The sequence below is a fragment of the Furipterus horrens genome, unplaced genomic scaffold, assembly GCF_987537825.1.
Source record: "Furipterus horrens unplaced genomic scaffold, mFurHor1.1.pri manual_scaffold_7, whole genome shotgun sequence".
NCBI lineage: Eukaryota > Metazoa > Chordata > Mammalia > Chiroptera > Furipteridae > Furipterus > Furipterus horrens.
Genome location: NW_028327177.1, coordinates 129,747,966 through 129,763,888, shown reverse-complemented (window position 1 = coordinate 129,763,888; position 15,923 = coordinate 129,747,966). Strand labels below are relative to the sequence as shown.

The 15,923-nt window shown below is 39.0% G+C and overlaps 1 protein-coding gene across 3 annotated transcripts in view; it reads left to right on the top strand.

Moving 5' to 3' along the window:
- Nucleotides 1–15,923, top strand: part of OSBPL10 (oxysterol binding protein like 10) — a 258,565-nt gene that overhangs the window by 116,512 nt on the left and 126,130 nt on the right. For 2 of the 3 annotated variants that reach the window (XR_016512427.1, XM_090284422.1), the window contains exon 4: nucleotides 9,349–9,540. The exons of the other annotated variant lie outside the window; for it this stretch is intronic. Coding sequence is in view for 1 of the 2 variants with exons in the window: in XM_090284422.1 (XP_090140548.1) it covers nucleotides 9,349–9,540 (192 nt within the window). In the remaining variant the exon portion in view is untranslated. The remainder of the gene's footprint in view (nucleotides 1–9,348; nucleotides 9,541–15,923) is intronic. 3 annotated transcript variants of the gene reach the window in all.

Below are 15,923 nucleotides of genomic sequence, written 5' to 3'. Positions count from 1 at the left end.
TATTTACGATGTTCATAACATTTGCAAGGTGAGCCCTCCTATATTAGGTTTCACACGGTTGTACACTGTGGCTAGACACAGCCCCTGGCCTGAGGGAGGTCACAGTCCAGGGGAGACAACAGTAAGGCATAGGTCAATGGCTCATGGATAAAACACGTTAAATGTTGTGAGTGTGACCTGCATTTTATCTTTGACATCTGTAGATATATTGTCCATTAAACATTGTCCCATTATTATAGGTAGTTGATGAAAATACATTTACATCAATGTATTTTAGCCTTAATGAACTTACTAAGTATTTCAGAATTGGTATGCCTATGAGACTGTGATATTAAAAAGTAATCCCCCCCCCCCTAAAAAAAATTCTAACTAAGCTGTCAGTTGTGGTGGTCCATAAAGAGTTGTGGGGACTTTTTTGGAGCCTAGTTGAAGAGTGTGGGTGAATCATCTCTGGCAGGGGAGTGCAGTAGTGTAATGGCTACGAGCATGGACTTGAATCCCAGCTCCATATCGACTAGCTATGTGACCTGGGGCAACATATTGAATGTCTCTGGGCCTCGTTTGCCTCATCTGTGAAATGGGAATACTAGTACCTACGTCATGGGATTATAAAGAGGATTAAATGACTTAAGATGTATATATAGTACGTAAAACAGTTCACAGCACATAGTGAGTGCCATGTGAGTGTTAATTATTATAAATATAGTTAAATGATTACCATCATTGTTGGGTCATGGCAGACTCATCAGTCCAAAGAAGGCCATCTCTTAAAAATTGTTTTCAAAACTCTGTAATTATTTTCCTTTCTCCCCTGCTCTCATTCTTCTTGTCCCTGTTATGATCAATTCCCTGAATATGTATGGATTTTTGTTTGCCTACTAAGTGTTTTAAATTTACATAAGTGGTGTTGTCCTGAATATCTTATTTTCTTTTTAAACTTGTCTAACTTGGCAGCGTGTTTTATGTCTGTCAGTATTGTTGCAGGCGCCTCTAAGTCATTACTTCTAACTGATGTGCACGTGCGTGCGTGCGTGTGTGCATGTGTGTATTTGCCTTGAATAACAGAATTTATTTCCTTAATGTAATTTATTTTTCTTAAATATTTTATTGTTTATGCTATTACAGTTGTCCCCATGTTTTCTCCCTTGTCTCCCTCCACCCAGCCCACCCCCCACTCTCATAGTCAATCCCCACCCACCCTGTTGTCCATGTCTGTGGGTCATTCATACATGTTCTTTGACTAATCCCTTCACCTACTTTCAACCAGTGCCCACCCTGCCCCTCCCCTCTTGCAGCTGTCAGTCTGTTCCATGTTTCTATGCCTCTGGTTCTATTTTGCTTGTTAGTTTATTTTGTTCATTAGATTCCACCTATAAGTGAGATCATATGGTTTTTGCCTTTCACGGACTGGCTTATTTCACTTAGCACAGTAGTCTCCGGTTCCGTCCATGATGCATGTATATTGTTTGGATAATCTACATTTTTTTTTGTACAGCCTCTTACCGATGTACACCTACATGCCCTCTAGCTCCTCACCTTCATAAACAGTGGACATTCTTGCGTATACAAGTGACTGCGAGCATATTTGTTGGGTACCTGCCCAGTAGAAGGCTCGAGGATCATAGGGAATATGCATTTATTTTTCACTAAGTTCTGCTGGCTGTACCACTCTACTCCCAGCAGCGACGCAATAGGTTCCAGTTTCTTTGTATACTTGCCATTACTTGGTGTTATTTTACTCTTTAATTTTGGCAGATCTGGTGGGTGTAGAATCTCCTAGTTACTTGAATCTGTTTTTCTCTGATTATCTTGATATACTTATTAGTCATTCATGTTTCTCCTTCTGTATATTGCCTATTGTCTTTTGCCCATTTTATAGTGTTTTCCGACTTCTGTTTGTAGGAGCTCATTTTATATTCTAGATATTAACCTGTCTTCTCTGTCTCCATAATTTGTTAATTTTGTCTAAAATGTCCTTGTTGAATAGAAACCTGCATTTACAATGTAGTCAAATCTATCAAATGTTCAACTTGTTATTTGTGCTGTTGATCTTTTTAAGAAATGCTTTCCTACATACAGAGTTACATAGATATTCTCCTGCATTTTATTTTGTTAGCTTTGTAGTTTCCCTTTTTACATTTTGATTTTTACCTTTTTATATGCTGTGAAGTATATGGGGGGGGGACCCAAAAAAACCAGGAATTTATTTATAAAAAATTGTGTATTTATTCTTACATGTTTAAACTTTAGTCACTCTCAAAGTACTCTCCATTTGATGCTGTACACCTGTTGAGATGTTTTTTCAACTGCTCAGTTTTTGAACTCGTCAGTTTTGATGCCTTTTAGTGCTTCTGCCATATTTTTTTTCACCTCTTCTATGTCTGCAAAATGTTTTCCTTTAAGGAGTTTTTTAATCCAGGGGAATAAAAAGCAGTTGCTTTGGGTGAGGTTGAGTGCATAGGGAGGGTGGGGCATGGGTGTCATGCCATTTTTGGTCAAGAACTGCTGAACACTCTGCGCAGTGTGGGAGGGTGCACTGGTAAATCACCCATCATGAAATGGACAAATGCATTGAAAGAGTCTTTAAAAAAATTCACTGAAGCCAAACACAGCCTCTCACAACAATGCCAGCTGGTACACTGATACAGATGGGTTCCTAGAACACTCACCTAGCGGGAGAAGCTTGTACTACAAGGGGCCTGCCCTTTAGGAGATAATTCTGTTTTTTGGGGGTAGGGGGGGCGGGTGCCCCTTTGTAGACCAGCTATATTTTTGCTTTTTCCACTACCAATTATTTTCTCCACTGGGGTGTGGTGCTGCCTCTGTAATATACCAAGTTCAGAAGTATACATAAACATTTTTATGCATGTTTTTCTAGTTTTTACTCTAGTTGTTTATTAATATTTGTATCTGGTGGTAGGAAGAGTTCTTTTTCAAAATTAACTTGACCCTTTGCAAATCTTTATTTTCTATTCATATATTAGAATACATTTGTTGAGTTGCTCAAAAAATTCCTGTTGCAAGTTTTATTAGAATAATTATATAATAACTTGGCAGAACTGATGACTTTACAATATTAAGGCATTCCATTCATTAATCTGGTATTTGTATTTTCATTGTCTCAATTGCTCATTGATTTCTTTTCATAGATTAAAACAATCTACTTCACAAAGCTCTTAAGTATTCCTTACTGGATCAATACCTGTACATTATAGTTTTTATTTGTTATTGTGAATATCTTATTTTCTACTATATTTCCTAATTGGTTATTGTTGATGTAGAAGAATGCTATTGACATTTCTAAGTTCATCATGTATCTGGGACTCATGGTTAAATGATCACATCTACACTCAGTGACAGTTTTATTCCTTCCCTTTCTATCTCTCTATCTCTTCTTTTTTCTTGTCTTATTTTATAAAATTAAAAGCAATGAAGTTAAAATTTCTATATTCTGGTAGTTACTCTAGGTTTTTAGTGTGTAACTAAGTTAAAGAAACTTCTTTTTAGTTCTTGTTTTCAGATTATTTTTCATACTAAAATGACAATTCAACATTAAAAAGTCTATTTCATGTTATTTACAAACAACGTATATATAATAAAATTATTTTCATTGAGGATTTGCAATTCTATGAGAACATAGTACACAGTTGTCTGGCTTTCAAAGGAGTGTTGCATGCATGTTTTTGTGATGATGGTGAGTGGGTTAAAGTTTTGAGTAAGAGGAAAGGTAAAAATGTAAAAATGTGTAACAGACATTAGCTTTCCTCCTTTTTATCAAATATTTCAATGTCTCCCTTCTGTTAGACACTTTTAAATGACTAGGTCTTCATTCAGTTGCGAAGGGACACCTGGAAGGACTGAGTATTCAATCAGACTTCTTTAGCTGAATTTTGAGTGAGATTTTTAATTTAGGCCCAACTTTTATATGTTATATTTTACCTTTCTGGGGCTGTAGTGTTTAGATGTGTAACAGGAGAGGGCCAGACTTGAGGTTCCTTCTAGCTCTAACTTCTCTATTTCCACAGCATGAGAAATGGAGAGGATTGGGCTTGGTCGGTAGGAGGGGGCAGTCTTCACACTTTGAGAATAAAGGATAGAAGAGGGATCTTGGTACTTGGAATTGCAAAGCCCCAAACAAAGACTGTGGATGGAAGGTGCCGAATCTGAGAGGGTGGATGTGTGGAAGATTTTGAAATTGCTCATAATTTCTTGTAGGTGGGTCTGAAAGGCGAAGAAGGCTGGTGGGAAATAGGGAAAAAGGAGGTGGGGCGTGGTAAGGGGGCCGCATGCATGAAAGCAATGCTTTAAGTCCATTTGGGACCTTCAGGCTGGGCCAGAGTACAGGTTATGGTTTCTAGAGTGGTTGTGTTAGCTGTTAGAGAAGAGGCAGCAGAATTTATTTGGGCGCTGAAAATGTTGGGAGAAGAAAAGCAAGCCAGAATGTTAAGTTTTTTTTCCCCTCTGTTTGCAGGAAATGGAAATATATGTATTTGCACTGATTTTTCAAAGATCTTGTATTTGTATATACAGTCATGGTTTTGGGATGGTATGTTTCTAGAGACTACCTCTCACGCGAGGCATACATGTTTGCACATATTTGTGTTTGTGTATTTTAAGAGGTTATTGATATAAAGTTCTTGGGAAACGATGAAGATATATTGAAGATTTGCAGATGACAAGGGAAAAAAATTCTTTAGGCTTAGCAACTTAAAGTTGAAACTCCTATTTCTGCAAGAAGACAGGCATCGTAAAACCTTCAGAAGGAAAAGGGAATATTGTGGACCATTTGGTTGTGTGTTTGTGTGGCAGTTTTTAAGCTATTAGTTTTTAAAATAAGTACTCCTGGCTGGTTTGGCTCAGTGGATTGAGCGTTGGCCTGCGAGCTAAGTGTCGCTGGTTCGATCTTCCAGTCAGGGCACATCAGAGAAGGAAAACTCTGACTCCAAAAAACCTCCGCTGCCTTGCGGCATACCTCTTCAGGGGAAAGGCTAAGGGAGTAAACCCCGACAGAAAATCCAGAGCCGGAGTCCCTAAGGCGGTTTGACGTTGTAGTCAACACCGGCAACTCCTGCGGCACACCTGAAGCCAAGCTGTATTGACTCCGTCTTTCCCTTGGACCCTTCAGCTGCGAAGAGAGGGGGGGTCTGCTGCATGGGCAACAGCAGACCCTCCATATCACCCTGCCCAGGCTCTGTAGCTTCAGCTCCACTGGAGAGGACACTCCAGCGTCATCGCAAGATGTCGATTCAACACGGGAGGAGAGAGATACCGTGTCACTCCTGAGTCGGACTGCACAGCCATTCTTGGCGGTGCAGATAGACCCTTAAGAAGCTACACCATCGTCTCTCGAGACGGACGGCTGCCGACGACGACGACTCCTTAATGGAAACAACTTGACCAAAAATCTGTCACAGAATTTTGAGACCTATTAAAACAAAGTTAAATGAGAAAAAAAAAAAAGGAATTTGGAAAAGTAGAGAGAGCTAAGTGTAATTCTGAAAGTAAACCATGGGCATGAACTTGGAAAATGTCCCAGTTTAAAAATTTTTGTTTCTACTTGTAATTTAATGGCTGATCATACAGGTTCTCTAGTAAGTATTTATTTCTATTTTGGGCTTCATCAGCACTATGATCATACAGTAAATAAAGAGTAGGTCAGTGATTGCTTATGGTTTTCTGCTAAGTGACTTTTTTAACATTTTAAAAATCAGTGCAGCTTTCATTGATCAAGTATTAAGGGATTTAAGGAAATAAACAAACTTTGGCTATGTAGCTTCCGCATGTCAGGCACTGTGCTAAGCTTTTTATGTGCGTGATATAATTTAATCTGCATGATGGCTTTTAAAGGTCAATATTATCATTCCTTTTTTGTTTTTGTTTTTAAAAATATTTTATTTATTTATTGTTAGAGACTGGGAGAGAGAAAGAGAGGGAGAGAAACATCAGTGTGCGAGAGATCCATTGGTGCCCCAATTGGGGATCTGTCCCGCATCCCAGGCATGTGCCCTGCCCGGGAATCGAGCTGGACACCTTTCCGTCTGTAGGCCTGTGCTCAGTGCACTGAGCCACACTAGCCACGACTCATTCCTTTTTTTAAAGATTAGGAAGTTGATGCTTAATAAGAAAGCTTAAATAACTCTCGCAAGGTCACACAACTAGAAGCTGGTGGAGCTCAGGGAGTGCAACTTGTCCGCCTGGCTTCAAAGCCCAGCGAAAAATCTGTCTTTTTTTGGGTTGGAATAAGCCTCCCAAATAATCACAATGTATTTTAGTAGACTCTTAATGCTCTAACAAATTTATTGTCGTTAAAGGATGAAAGAAATAGCTTCTTTCCCCCTCTACACTTCAAGTGAAAAGATTGAGGCTGCAAGTAGGCGATGCTATATTTCTTTGTGATCAAGGTATATGTAATTCTTAGACCACAAATTTCTCCAGTTACTGAAGGCTATTTAAAGTAATGCCCTGCTTCCCAACTCGATCAGTATTCCTATTAATTATATCCAAGTTCGACCCGGAGAACCTTGACAAGCTGCTGTGGCATTGCAGGATAATGTATCTACCCTGGCTCCTACCCTGCTCCCCAGCCTTTTGGTGATTTGTAAAATTGCAACCATTAACGTTGAACAGTTGTTAGTGCTGTGACTGGTACCTGGGTGGGAGGCTAAGACTGCTTTGACCATGCTGACTGTCTGAGTTCCTTTTACACAGCTGTGTGCCTCTCTAATCTTCCCAAATTCTACTCAGGCTTCAATTCTTTCACCAAGTCAACTCTTGTAGCTCTTTTTCTTCACAGTAGGTGTTTAGTAAATATTTGATAATTGGAATACAAAACTGGCATGAATCCTACATATCATTTAACTGCCTTTTCTCAAGTAGAAATGAGGTATAGGAGCACTTAGAATATAAATGTTATGTTAGAATTTAAAATTTTTGGATAGATAATACATTCCCATCGTTCAAAATAAAAGAACATAAATATAAACTATATAGTGAAAAAGCCCTCTTCCCCTCTGCTCCTACTGTCTCACTTCCTGTTTCTCCACAAATATCAGCTTTTTAAAAAGTTTTTGTATGTCTTTCTAGAGTATTTTTGTGTTTTACACAAGTAACAACAAAATACTCATTTTGATGCAACTCTGTATATTATAGAATAGTTCTGCACCTTGTTTCTTTCATTTAACTATATAGTTTTAGACTCTTTTGTGCCCCCAGACCAAGTCAGAGATCTTTCTCATTCTCTTAGGGCTTGGTAGCGGTCCATTAAATAGGTAAACCATACTTTATTTAACCCATCCCATACTGATGGACACTTGAGTTGTTTCTCATACTTTGCCATTAAACATATTGCTGTGGTGACCAATGGCGACGTATCGGAATACTTTCTGAAACAGAGCATTGCTGGATCCCAGGGATTGTAACTGCTACAGGTACTGCTGACTGTTCTCATCATGTGTTTTTCCCACCTTATGCTTCCATAAACCTGTTTCTCTATGGTCCTGTAAACAGGTTGCATACTCAACACTTTTGGATTTTTGCCAATCTGATGAATGAAAGATGGTATCTAAATGTGGCTTGAATTTACACTTATCTCATGACTACAGTTGAACGTATTTTCATGTGGTTTAAGGCTCATTTGTCTTTTTTGTGAACTATCTACATCCTTTCCTAATTTAATAGTTTGCTGTCCTTATCACTTCATAGGAATTAATATTCCTAATTATAAATTAGAATGATGAGGCTTTTGTCTGTGAAATAAGTTGAAAATATTTTTCCTGGTTTATTGTGTGGCTTTGTTGATAGCGGGAATAAGTCTTTGAATTTTTTTTTTTCCATGCAGAGAAGTTTTCTGTTTTTAGTAATCAGATTTATTGAGCTTTTCAATATAGAAGTGTTAGACCTTCCCTACTCCAAGGCTACATGTTTTCTTCTAGTGCTTTTTTTTTTTTTTTAATTTATTATTTTCTTATCTCTGATCCATTTGGGGGTCTGTGATCTGAGAGATGAATCCAGCTTTGTTTTTCAGATGGCCGTCAAGTAATTTCAATACCCCTTATTAAAAAATTTCATCTCCACTAAGTTGAGATGCCATCTTCACTATATCCTAGATTGTTATTTGGATTATTCATTACTGTAGGATAAAATATAAACACAACAGTAACAAATAGGGATCCATTGGTGGATAACTTAGTTCATTCATTTATGCAGCAGGCATTTATTAAGTACTTAATAAATTAAGCATTATGTGCCAAGTCTTGGGGATACATAGATGAGTTTAAAAGAATCTCCTAAGAATGTAGCTGGACAGTTAATATAATCTCAGTGCAGTGGACTGAGAGCAGTGGAGAGGTAAGACAAGGAGAAGCTTCACACCACAGAGAACGCTGAGCTGAGTCTTCAAGGTTCGCCTGAAGTTTGCTGGCCAGGAGGGGAAGGACATTCTAGGAGAAGGAGCTAGTAAGGGCCGAGGCGTAGGTCCATGAGAATCTGTGGTGTCTGAGGGGACTCTGAGTAGCTCTTCATGGCCATAGTGTCGGGAAGGAGATACAATTGTAGTTGAGACCAGAGAGCTAGTTAATGGAAATTGTCTCTTAGGTGAGTGAGTGTAGTGTTGTTATACCTCCCCCATGCCTTCATCCTTCTAAGCAGATGAAGGGGAAAGATTATGAGGGGGTGGGTACCCCCCAAAAACCCAGGAATTATCTTCTAGAGGGTGAGCCCCTTGTAGTACAGGCTTCCCCCGCTAGGTGAGTGTTCTAGGGACCCGTCTGTATCAGTGTGCCAGCTGGCGTTGTTGTGAGAGGCTGTGTTCAGCTTCAGTGGATGTTTTTTTTGAAGACTTTTTCAACGCATTTGCCCATTTCATGATGGGTGATTTATGATCACAATTGGCCACTCTGTGCTGAGTGTTCAGCAGTTTTTGACCAAAAATGGCATGACCCCCATGCCTCACCCTCCCTAGTCGCCAGATCTTGCCCCAAGTGACTTTTTTTTTTTTTTTTTTTTTATTTCTCCCAATGAAAAATGTTCTCAAAGGGAAACATTTTGCTGATGTGGAAGAAGTGAAACCACAAACAGAAGCACTAAAGGCTTCATAATTGATGAATTCAAAAACTGTTTCGAGCCATGGAAAAAAATGTCTTGGTATAGGTGTATGGCATCAAATGGAGAGTACTTTGAAGGTGACTGAGGTTTAAACATGTAAGAATAAATACTCAAATTTTTACTTAAAAAATTCTGGGGTTTTTTGGGTCGCCCTCTTAATAAGAGGCCCAACATAAATGGGAGCCAACACTTAAGCTGTGTTCTGCAGGTCGGTTGTTGAGTTTTGACACCTGTTGCTTATTCTAGACTACTCCAAGTTCCCGAAGCCGGAGTCTCACTTTGCTTCCCCATGGAACGCCCAATTCTGCGTCTCCCTGTAGCCAGAGACACCTCGGTGCGGGGGCCCCCGGTGTTGTCACAATCACGCATCACAAGTCGCCTGCAGCTGCCCGAAGAGCCAAGAGTCAGTATTCCAGCCACCTTCACGAAGTCAGAGAGGTAGGCTCTGTTCTCCTACTAGGTTAAGTGGTCCATGGGACTTGAGGGCTGTGACTATTTCTCTGCCAACTTCTCTTCCTTTGTACCATCTTGATAACAGAGAGGACCAGCAGCAAATGTCCCATCCACACAGACGTGATAGTCCCTCCTGGTTTAAAAAAATTAATTATTTCTGTGTTTCTTAGATTGAGTTGTTAGGACACCTCTGTTGAAACTCAAAAAGCAGAGAAAGCAAGCTCACAGAAATATGGATGTAAACAGAAATACAATCCAAGTCTCCGTCCTCATAGCAAAGAACAGACAAGTGCAAAATAATGCACAATCAGGAAATAATTGAGGGTAGTTTGAAGCTCAGGAAGTGTTAGTCCTAAAGCTGATTTCCCCTCTTTTCTACCCTGCTTCTCGGTATGAAGGGCTTACCTCCTCCTCACTGTCAGACACACTCCAGGGCTAATGAAAAGATCACTGTCCCTGCATCAGAAGACTGTTGTTTGAGAGGAAATCTTTTAACAGCCTTGGCCCTGAGTTTCTGCATCTGCAAAATGAGGATAACCCAGTGTGTACCAGCCTCGCATGGGAGATTTGAGGCTCACTTGTGATCACACACGTGACAGCCCTTCAACTGGGAGTGCCTTGTGAACACATGTGGGGTTGTGTTTTGTTTTACTTGGATACACTGGGAAGCCATCAGTCTGTGGATCCCAGATCCTCGGGATTCATATCATCCTTTGCAACTATTATCAAGGACAGACATTACAAAAGAAATAGCATTGGCATTGGTTGCCTACCTTCTGTTGAGTACTGAGGCTTTTTGCCTGCAGCTGACTTGTGTATGGACCTGCTTGTCCTCTTAGAGAAGTAGCCTGTCCTCTGTGTCAAGAAGGCAAATGGGACTCCCAGAATAGGGTCTTACTGCCCCTTGGGTCAGCCTGTGTCATCTTATTTTTTAAATATCATGAGCCAAGTAGTATTGCATCAACTGACTATCTTGGTCTGATTGTGGCCCAGGAAGGAAATATCCGAAATCTTCTGAATCAAATTTGTAGATGCAAATGAAAGACATTTATTTTTTCTTAATAGATTTTCAATTGCACTTACTGTATTGACTCCGTCTTTCCCTTGGACCCTTCAGCTGCGAAGAGAGGGGGGGTCTGCTGCATGGGCAACAGCAGACCCTCCATATCACCCTGCCCAGGTTCTGTAGCTTCAGCTTCACTGGAGAGGACACTCCAGCGTCATCGCAAGATGTCGATTCAACACGGGAGGAGACAGATACCGTGTCACTCCCGAGTCGGACTGCACAGCCATTCTCGGCGGTGCAGATAGACTCTTAAGAAGCTACACCATCGTCTCTCGAGACGGACGGCTGCCGACGACGACTCTTTATGGTCTAGTTAAGAAAAGGTGTGGAGTGATAGACTCCCTTTGAAATAGTAAGCCTGATGTTAAAAAAAAATGTGTTTGGCTTTGAGTTTACTTTTGCTACATTGGATGATATGAAGAATGGTTGTGCACATGTATATATTGCTTTTGATTTTTCATAGCACCTTTAAAAAAAACGTATTATAGAAAAACCTTGAATGTTCAGGAAGTAGACTAGAGTAATGATGCCCATCAGCCAACTCAACACTTCCAACTTTTCTGTTCTTGTTTCATTTATTTTCCCTCACCACTTTTTTCTGTTGCTGGAGTATTTTAAGAAGATCTTGAATATTTTATCATTTTAGCATTGCCAGTAAGTGCTTCAATATTTATCTAACGGATAAAGACTTAAAAAACAACTGAACCACAATACCGTCATGTCATTTTTATGTAAACCTCATTGCAGATATTTTTTTGCAAGTGCTTTAGAGACCATAACCTTAAAAAAAGGAAAGAAAAGAGGCAACTTGAAAGTTCTAGGTATTATCAGAATTCTTTTAATTCTACAATACTTTATGTGAAAGATTTATTGTTATGTGATGATAGGAGGTTTCCTACGTATGGGGGAAAAAAAAAAAAAAGGATGCTTCTGTTTAGTGAGCAGTGGCCTAAATAAAAGTTGAGGTACTGTGAGTTGATTTTCAGTAGCATTTGATGCCAAAATCTTTTCTACCTCCATTTTTAAAAAGTCTGGTTTTTAAAAGAATAAAAGGATGTCCTTTGTGTATACATGTATAAAATGTTAATTATATAAAGTATGTAATGCAAGAATACTTGGCAAAAGAAGTCTAAAGAAGAAAATCAGAATTACCTGTACTGCTCCCTTCCTTCAGATGGCTGCTATTACTATTTCAGTGAATTCACTTCTGGATTATTTTTTCTCCTATATTTGTTACATATATAGATATGTGAAAGGTTACATAGTGTCGTCTAAACTTTGTAAACAGTTAGTACACGTATGCTGCTTTTTTTGTTTTCTATCCATTTTTTATCTGTTGGGTAGGGGGACTATTATAATTTCCCAGAAAGTCTCATTATATGAATAATAATTAGGCAAAATGTTTCCATAGCCATTTTTAATTTTTTTTTTGGACTCCTAGGCAAGAGTATTTCTCTTCGAGTGATTGCTTTTGTCTATTGATGACCTTTCTTGTTGAAAATTAATTTTAAGTGAGCTTGTTGAGAAGTATGTGAAAACAGTGTCAGTCGAGAGAATTGAAAGAAGAGTTGAGAGTTTGGGGTCCCAGATATCATGTCAAGCTTCACTCTGATTGGAGAAGGGTAGCTGTTTTGTGACATCTGTCATTTTATGATGTGGACAGGTTCACCTTGAGAACTGTCTGAGCAACTTTCCTACCAGAAAGTTCTGCAGTTTAAAAAGTATATTTCAGAATATATAAGCTTCTGTTAGATTCCTCTTCTTTATCTATAAAATAACTAAAAGAAAATGGCATAGCATTTTTAACCGGGCTGTACAGGGAAGATAAACTTAGGACCACTGAAGCAATGGAGAAAACCGTCACATACAAGACAGATGTGCCTGAACTTCTGAAGAATAAAAGAAAAATAGCCCAGCTAAAGGCAATAGAATAAATTTTAAATGGGATGCCATAGCATGAGTAAAAATAATGGGATGGTTTAAAAGATTAAATGGTTATCATCTAAAATATAAAGAATCGAGATACCAAAGGGCAGTTCCAAAAGTCCTTTCTGGAAGCGGTTAGGAGAGATGAGTTTAGAGAATTGGAGGCTCAATACCATTGTGAGGAGAACAGGGGCCTATCCTCACTAGCAATTCAAGAAAGAAAAATTAGGACTCCTTTGTCTATTAGATTACTGGAAATAATGATCATCTGTCATTGGTTGGGCTATTAATAAATGTTGGCAGTGTTGCACGTTGTCTTTTTGCTACAGTCTGGTGATAAATAATCAGAATTAAACACAAAATAAAGCTGTGTATTACCATTGACTCATAAATTTGCCCTTGGGAACTATATATATCCAGAGAAAATAATCCATGGAAGGAAGATAGTTCATTTGGTTAAAACTATTCATACTACTAAATAGATCCAATAAAAAAATCATGGGAATAAATAGTAATACTCTTAACATCTGAATTACTGTGTATCAAGTTAGGATAAAAGTGCTGTCAGTATGCCCTGGCTGGGTGGCTCAGTTGGTTGCAGTGTTGACCTGTACACCAAAAGATCGCAGGTTTGATCCCTGGTCAGAGCACATACCTAGGTTGTGTGTTCAATCCTTCAATCCCTGGTTAGGGTGTGTACGGGAGGCAACTGATTGATGTTTCTCTATCACATCAACGTTTCTGTCTCTCTCTCTCTCTCTCTCTCTCTCTCTCTTCCTTCATCTCTTTCTAAAATCAATAAAACATATCCTCAGGTGAGGATAAAAAAACATGTCAGTATTATTAGCACACGGGCATGTGTAAGCAAAAGAAGAAAATCAGGGTACAGAATAATATGCACACATTGGCCATGGTATCCATCTTAATATAGTTCAGAAATAATTTAAAACAGTGGTTCCAAAATTTTGGATTTTTTTTTTTTTGCAAATTAAAATTTAGAATTTGGGGAGACCATAAGTATTGCAATTTTTAAAATTTTGCTTGGTAATGACATTTTTTAAGTGTAGTACATGTTTAATGCTTCCTCTCCCTACCAAAGCAATGTAATCTCAGAATAAAGAGCCATTTATTGCATGGAATAAATTTAGTTTTATGAAATATGTACTTTATTTTCCTTGTTTTAATACCTTATCTTGGATGAAGAGACTTCATCATGGATTGATCATGGCCTAGGAATCTGTCTTTTTAAACCACAGAATACCACTGACTTTTAACTTCAGAGTGACTTAAAATGCAACTCATCTTCTTCATGGCCAGTTTTTCTTCTTTCTAGTTCATGCCCTCCTCTCTCTCCAGGAAGCCACCCTCCTGAATGAAAGCATTTTATCCTATCACCCTTGCTCTCTGCTGTCCGTAGGATAAAGGTTGAACCTGTGAGTCTGGCAAAGAAGGCCTTCCATCATCTGTCTCCACCTCCCTGGCCTCGCCTTCTGACCCCATCACCCCTCCTTGTCCCCGCCATGGACTTACTAGCTCCCTCTGCTGGGAGGTCCATGACCCAGCAGAACTTTCGGCTGTGGTGGAAATGGCTTATAGCTTTGCTCTCCACTAGGGTAGTTACATGGGGCTAATGAGCTCTTAAAATGTGCTAGTCTGAATTGAGATGTCTTGTAGATGCAAAATCGGCACTCTATGTCAAAGACAGTATAAAAAAAAGGTAAAATGTTTTATTAATAATGTTTTATCATACTCATTACGTGTGAAAATGAAAATACTTTACGTTGGGTTAAATTAAACATATTAAAATTTATGTCATGTATTTCTTTGACCTTTTAAAATGTGCCTGTAGAAAATTTAAAATCATGTACGTGTCTCCTGTTCGTAGGTTGCATTGTATTTCTCTTGGACGGCACTACTCTAGACTGTGAACTTGCTCACCCAGTAAGTCCATTCTGCAGGTATTAAATGAGCACCTACTATGTGTCAGATGCTGGGATTTTATGCTGAAAGTTGTGTCTCTCTCATCTTGGCATCTTCTAGCCCTAGTTCGATTGCTGAGCATGTTGGTTGAACGTACTGATTTAAGGACCCGTTTTCTAGTAGTTAGAAGAGCGTTTTAGAAATGGAATGTGGAGGCATTCCAGAGTTGTTTAGGTAACTCTATGGGCTGGATAAGAGTGAGGGGAAGTCTGGCTGTTGGTTGAGGCGAATATGCAGATGGTCTCTTCTGACTCTGATAGCACTGGATGAGTGGACACCTAAGGAAGTATGTGAGGAGTCGGGGCGGGAGAATGAGAGTGTGAGCCTCTAAATGTGCTGTTGCAGTCAGTTTATAAATAGAATCTAATATAGTTTTCAAAATCAGTTTGACCCCCTCAGCTGTTATTTGCTGATTGGAATGTACAGTATTCACTTCTGTCTTAGCTCATTTTAACTCATATGTATATAGAGAGAGAGCAAGGGAGGGAGAAAGAAGGGTGAGAAACATCAGTGTGTGGTTGCCTCTTGTGTGCCCACAACTGGGGACCTGGCCTACAACCCAGGCATGCGCCCTGAATGGGAATCGAACCGGTGACACTTTGGTTCGCAGGCCGGCGCTCAATCCACTGAGCCACACCATATAACATGTCTTAAAACATGGCTCACATTAATTTAAATGGACACATGTTCAGTTGGTACAAGTACAGTGTGATTTCATAAAATTCTTGTTCGCTAGATGCTTTCTGAAAAAAAAAATGCAACCCTTAATACATGTTGATGTTAATAATATACGTGTGTGGGTGTCCAACCTGCAGACACACATGAATTGAATAGGAGAAAAGAAAGTCAGGATGTTCTTTTCCTAATTCTTCATTACTGTTTCCCGGAGGTAACTCCTGAGATGTTCTGTGTATTTGTGAGCATGATAGTGTGTGAATGTTTGTGTATGTGCACAGATTTATGTGTATATATGAGACTATTTATCATCTACAGTTGCTTTTATTTTAACCATTTCCTTCCTTGGATTAGAGTTAAGAAAAGTCCCTGAAGAGAGTACGTAGTAAAATTTTCCTCTAAATGTAAATATGTTCACAGGTATGGGCCTAACAAATATTTGGAAAAGAGAATACACTTTGGAGGGTCCAGGATCGTTGTGGCTTTGACCCAGTGTTTTTCAGTTTTGATACGTAAGACTTTAAAAAAAAAAACACACCCACACTTTAATTTAACAGGGAGACTTTGTTTGGATTCTGTAGCTTGATGAGGGAAAAGGTCATGCTGTTGAATTGCAACGGGTGTGTGCGAGGCATAAATTTAGATTTAATTAAGCTTTCAATGAGACTTTATTGACAAATAGGAATTATCCTTCTATTAAACGTGTTTTTTTATTAGTTTG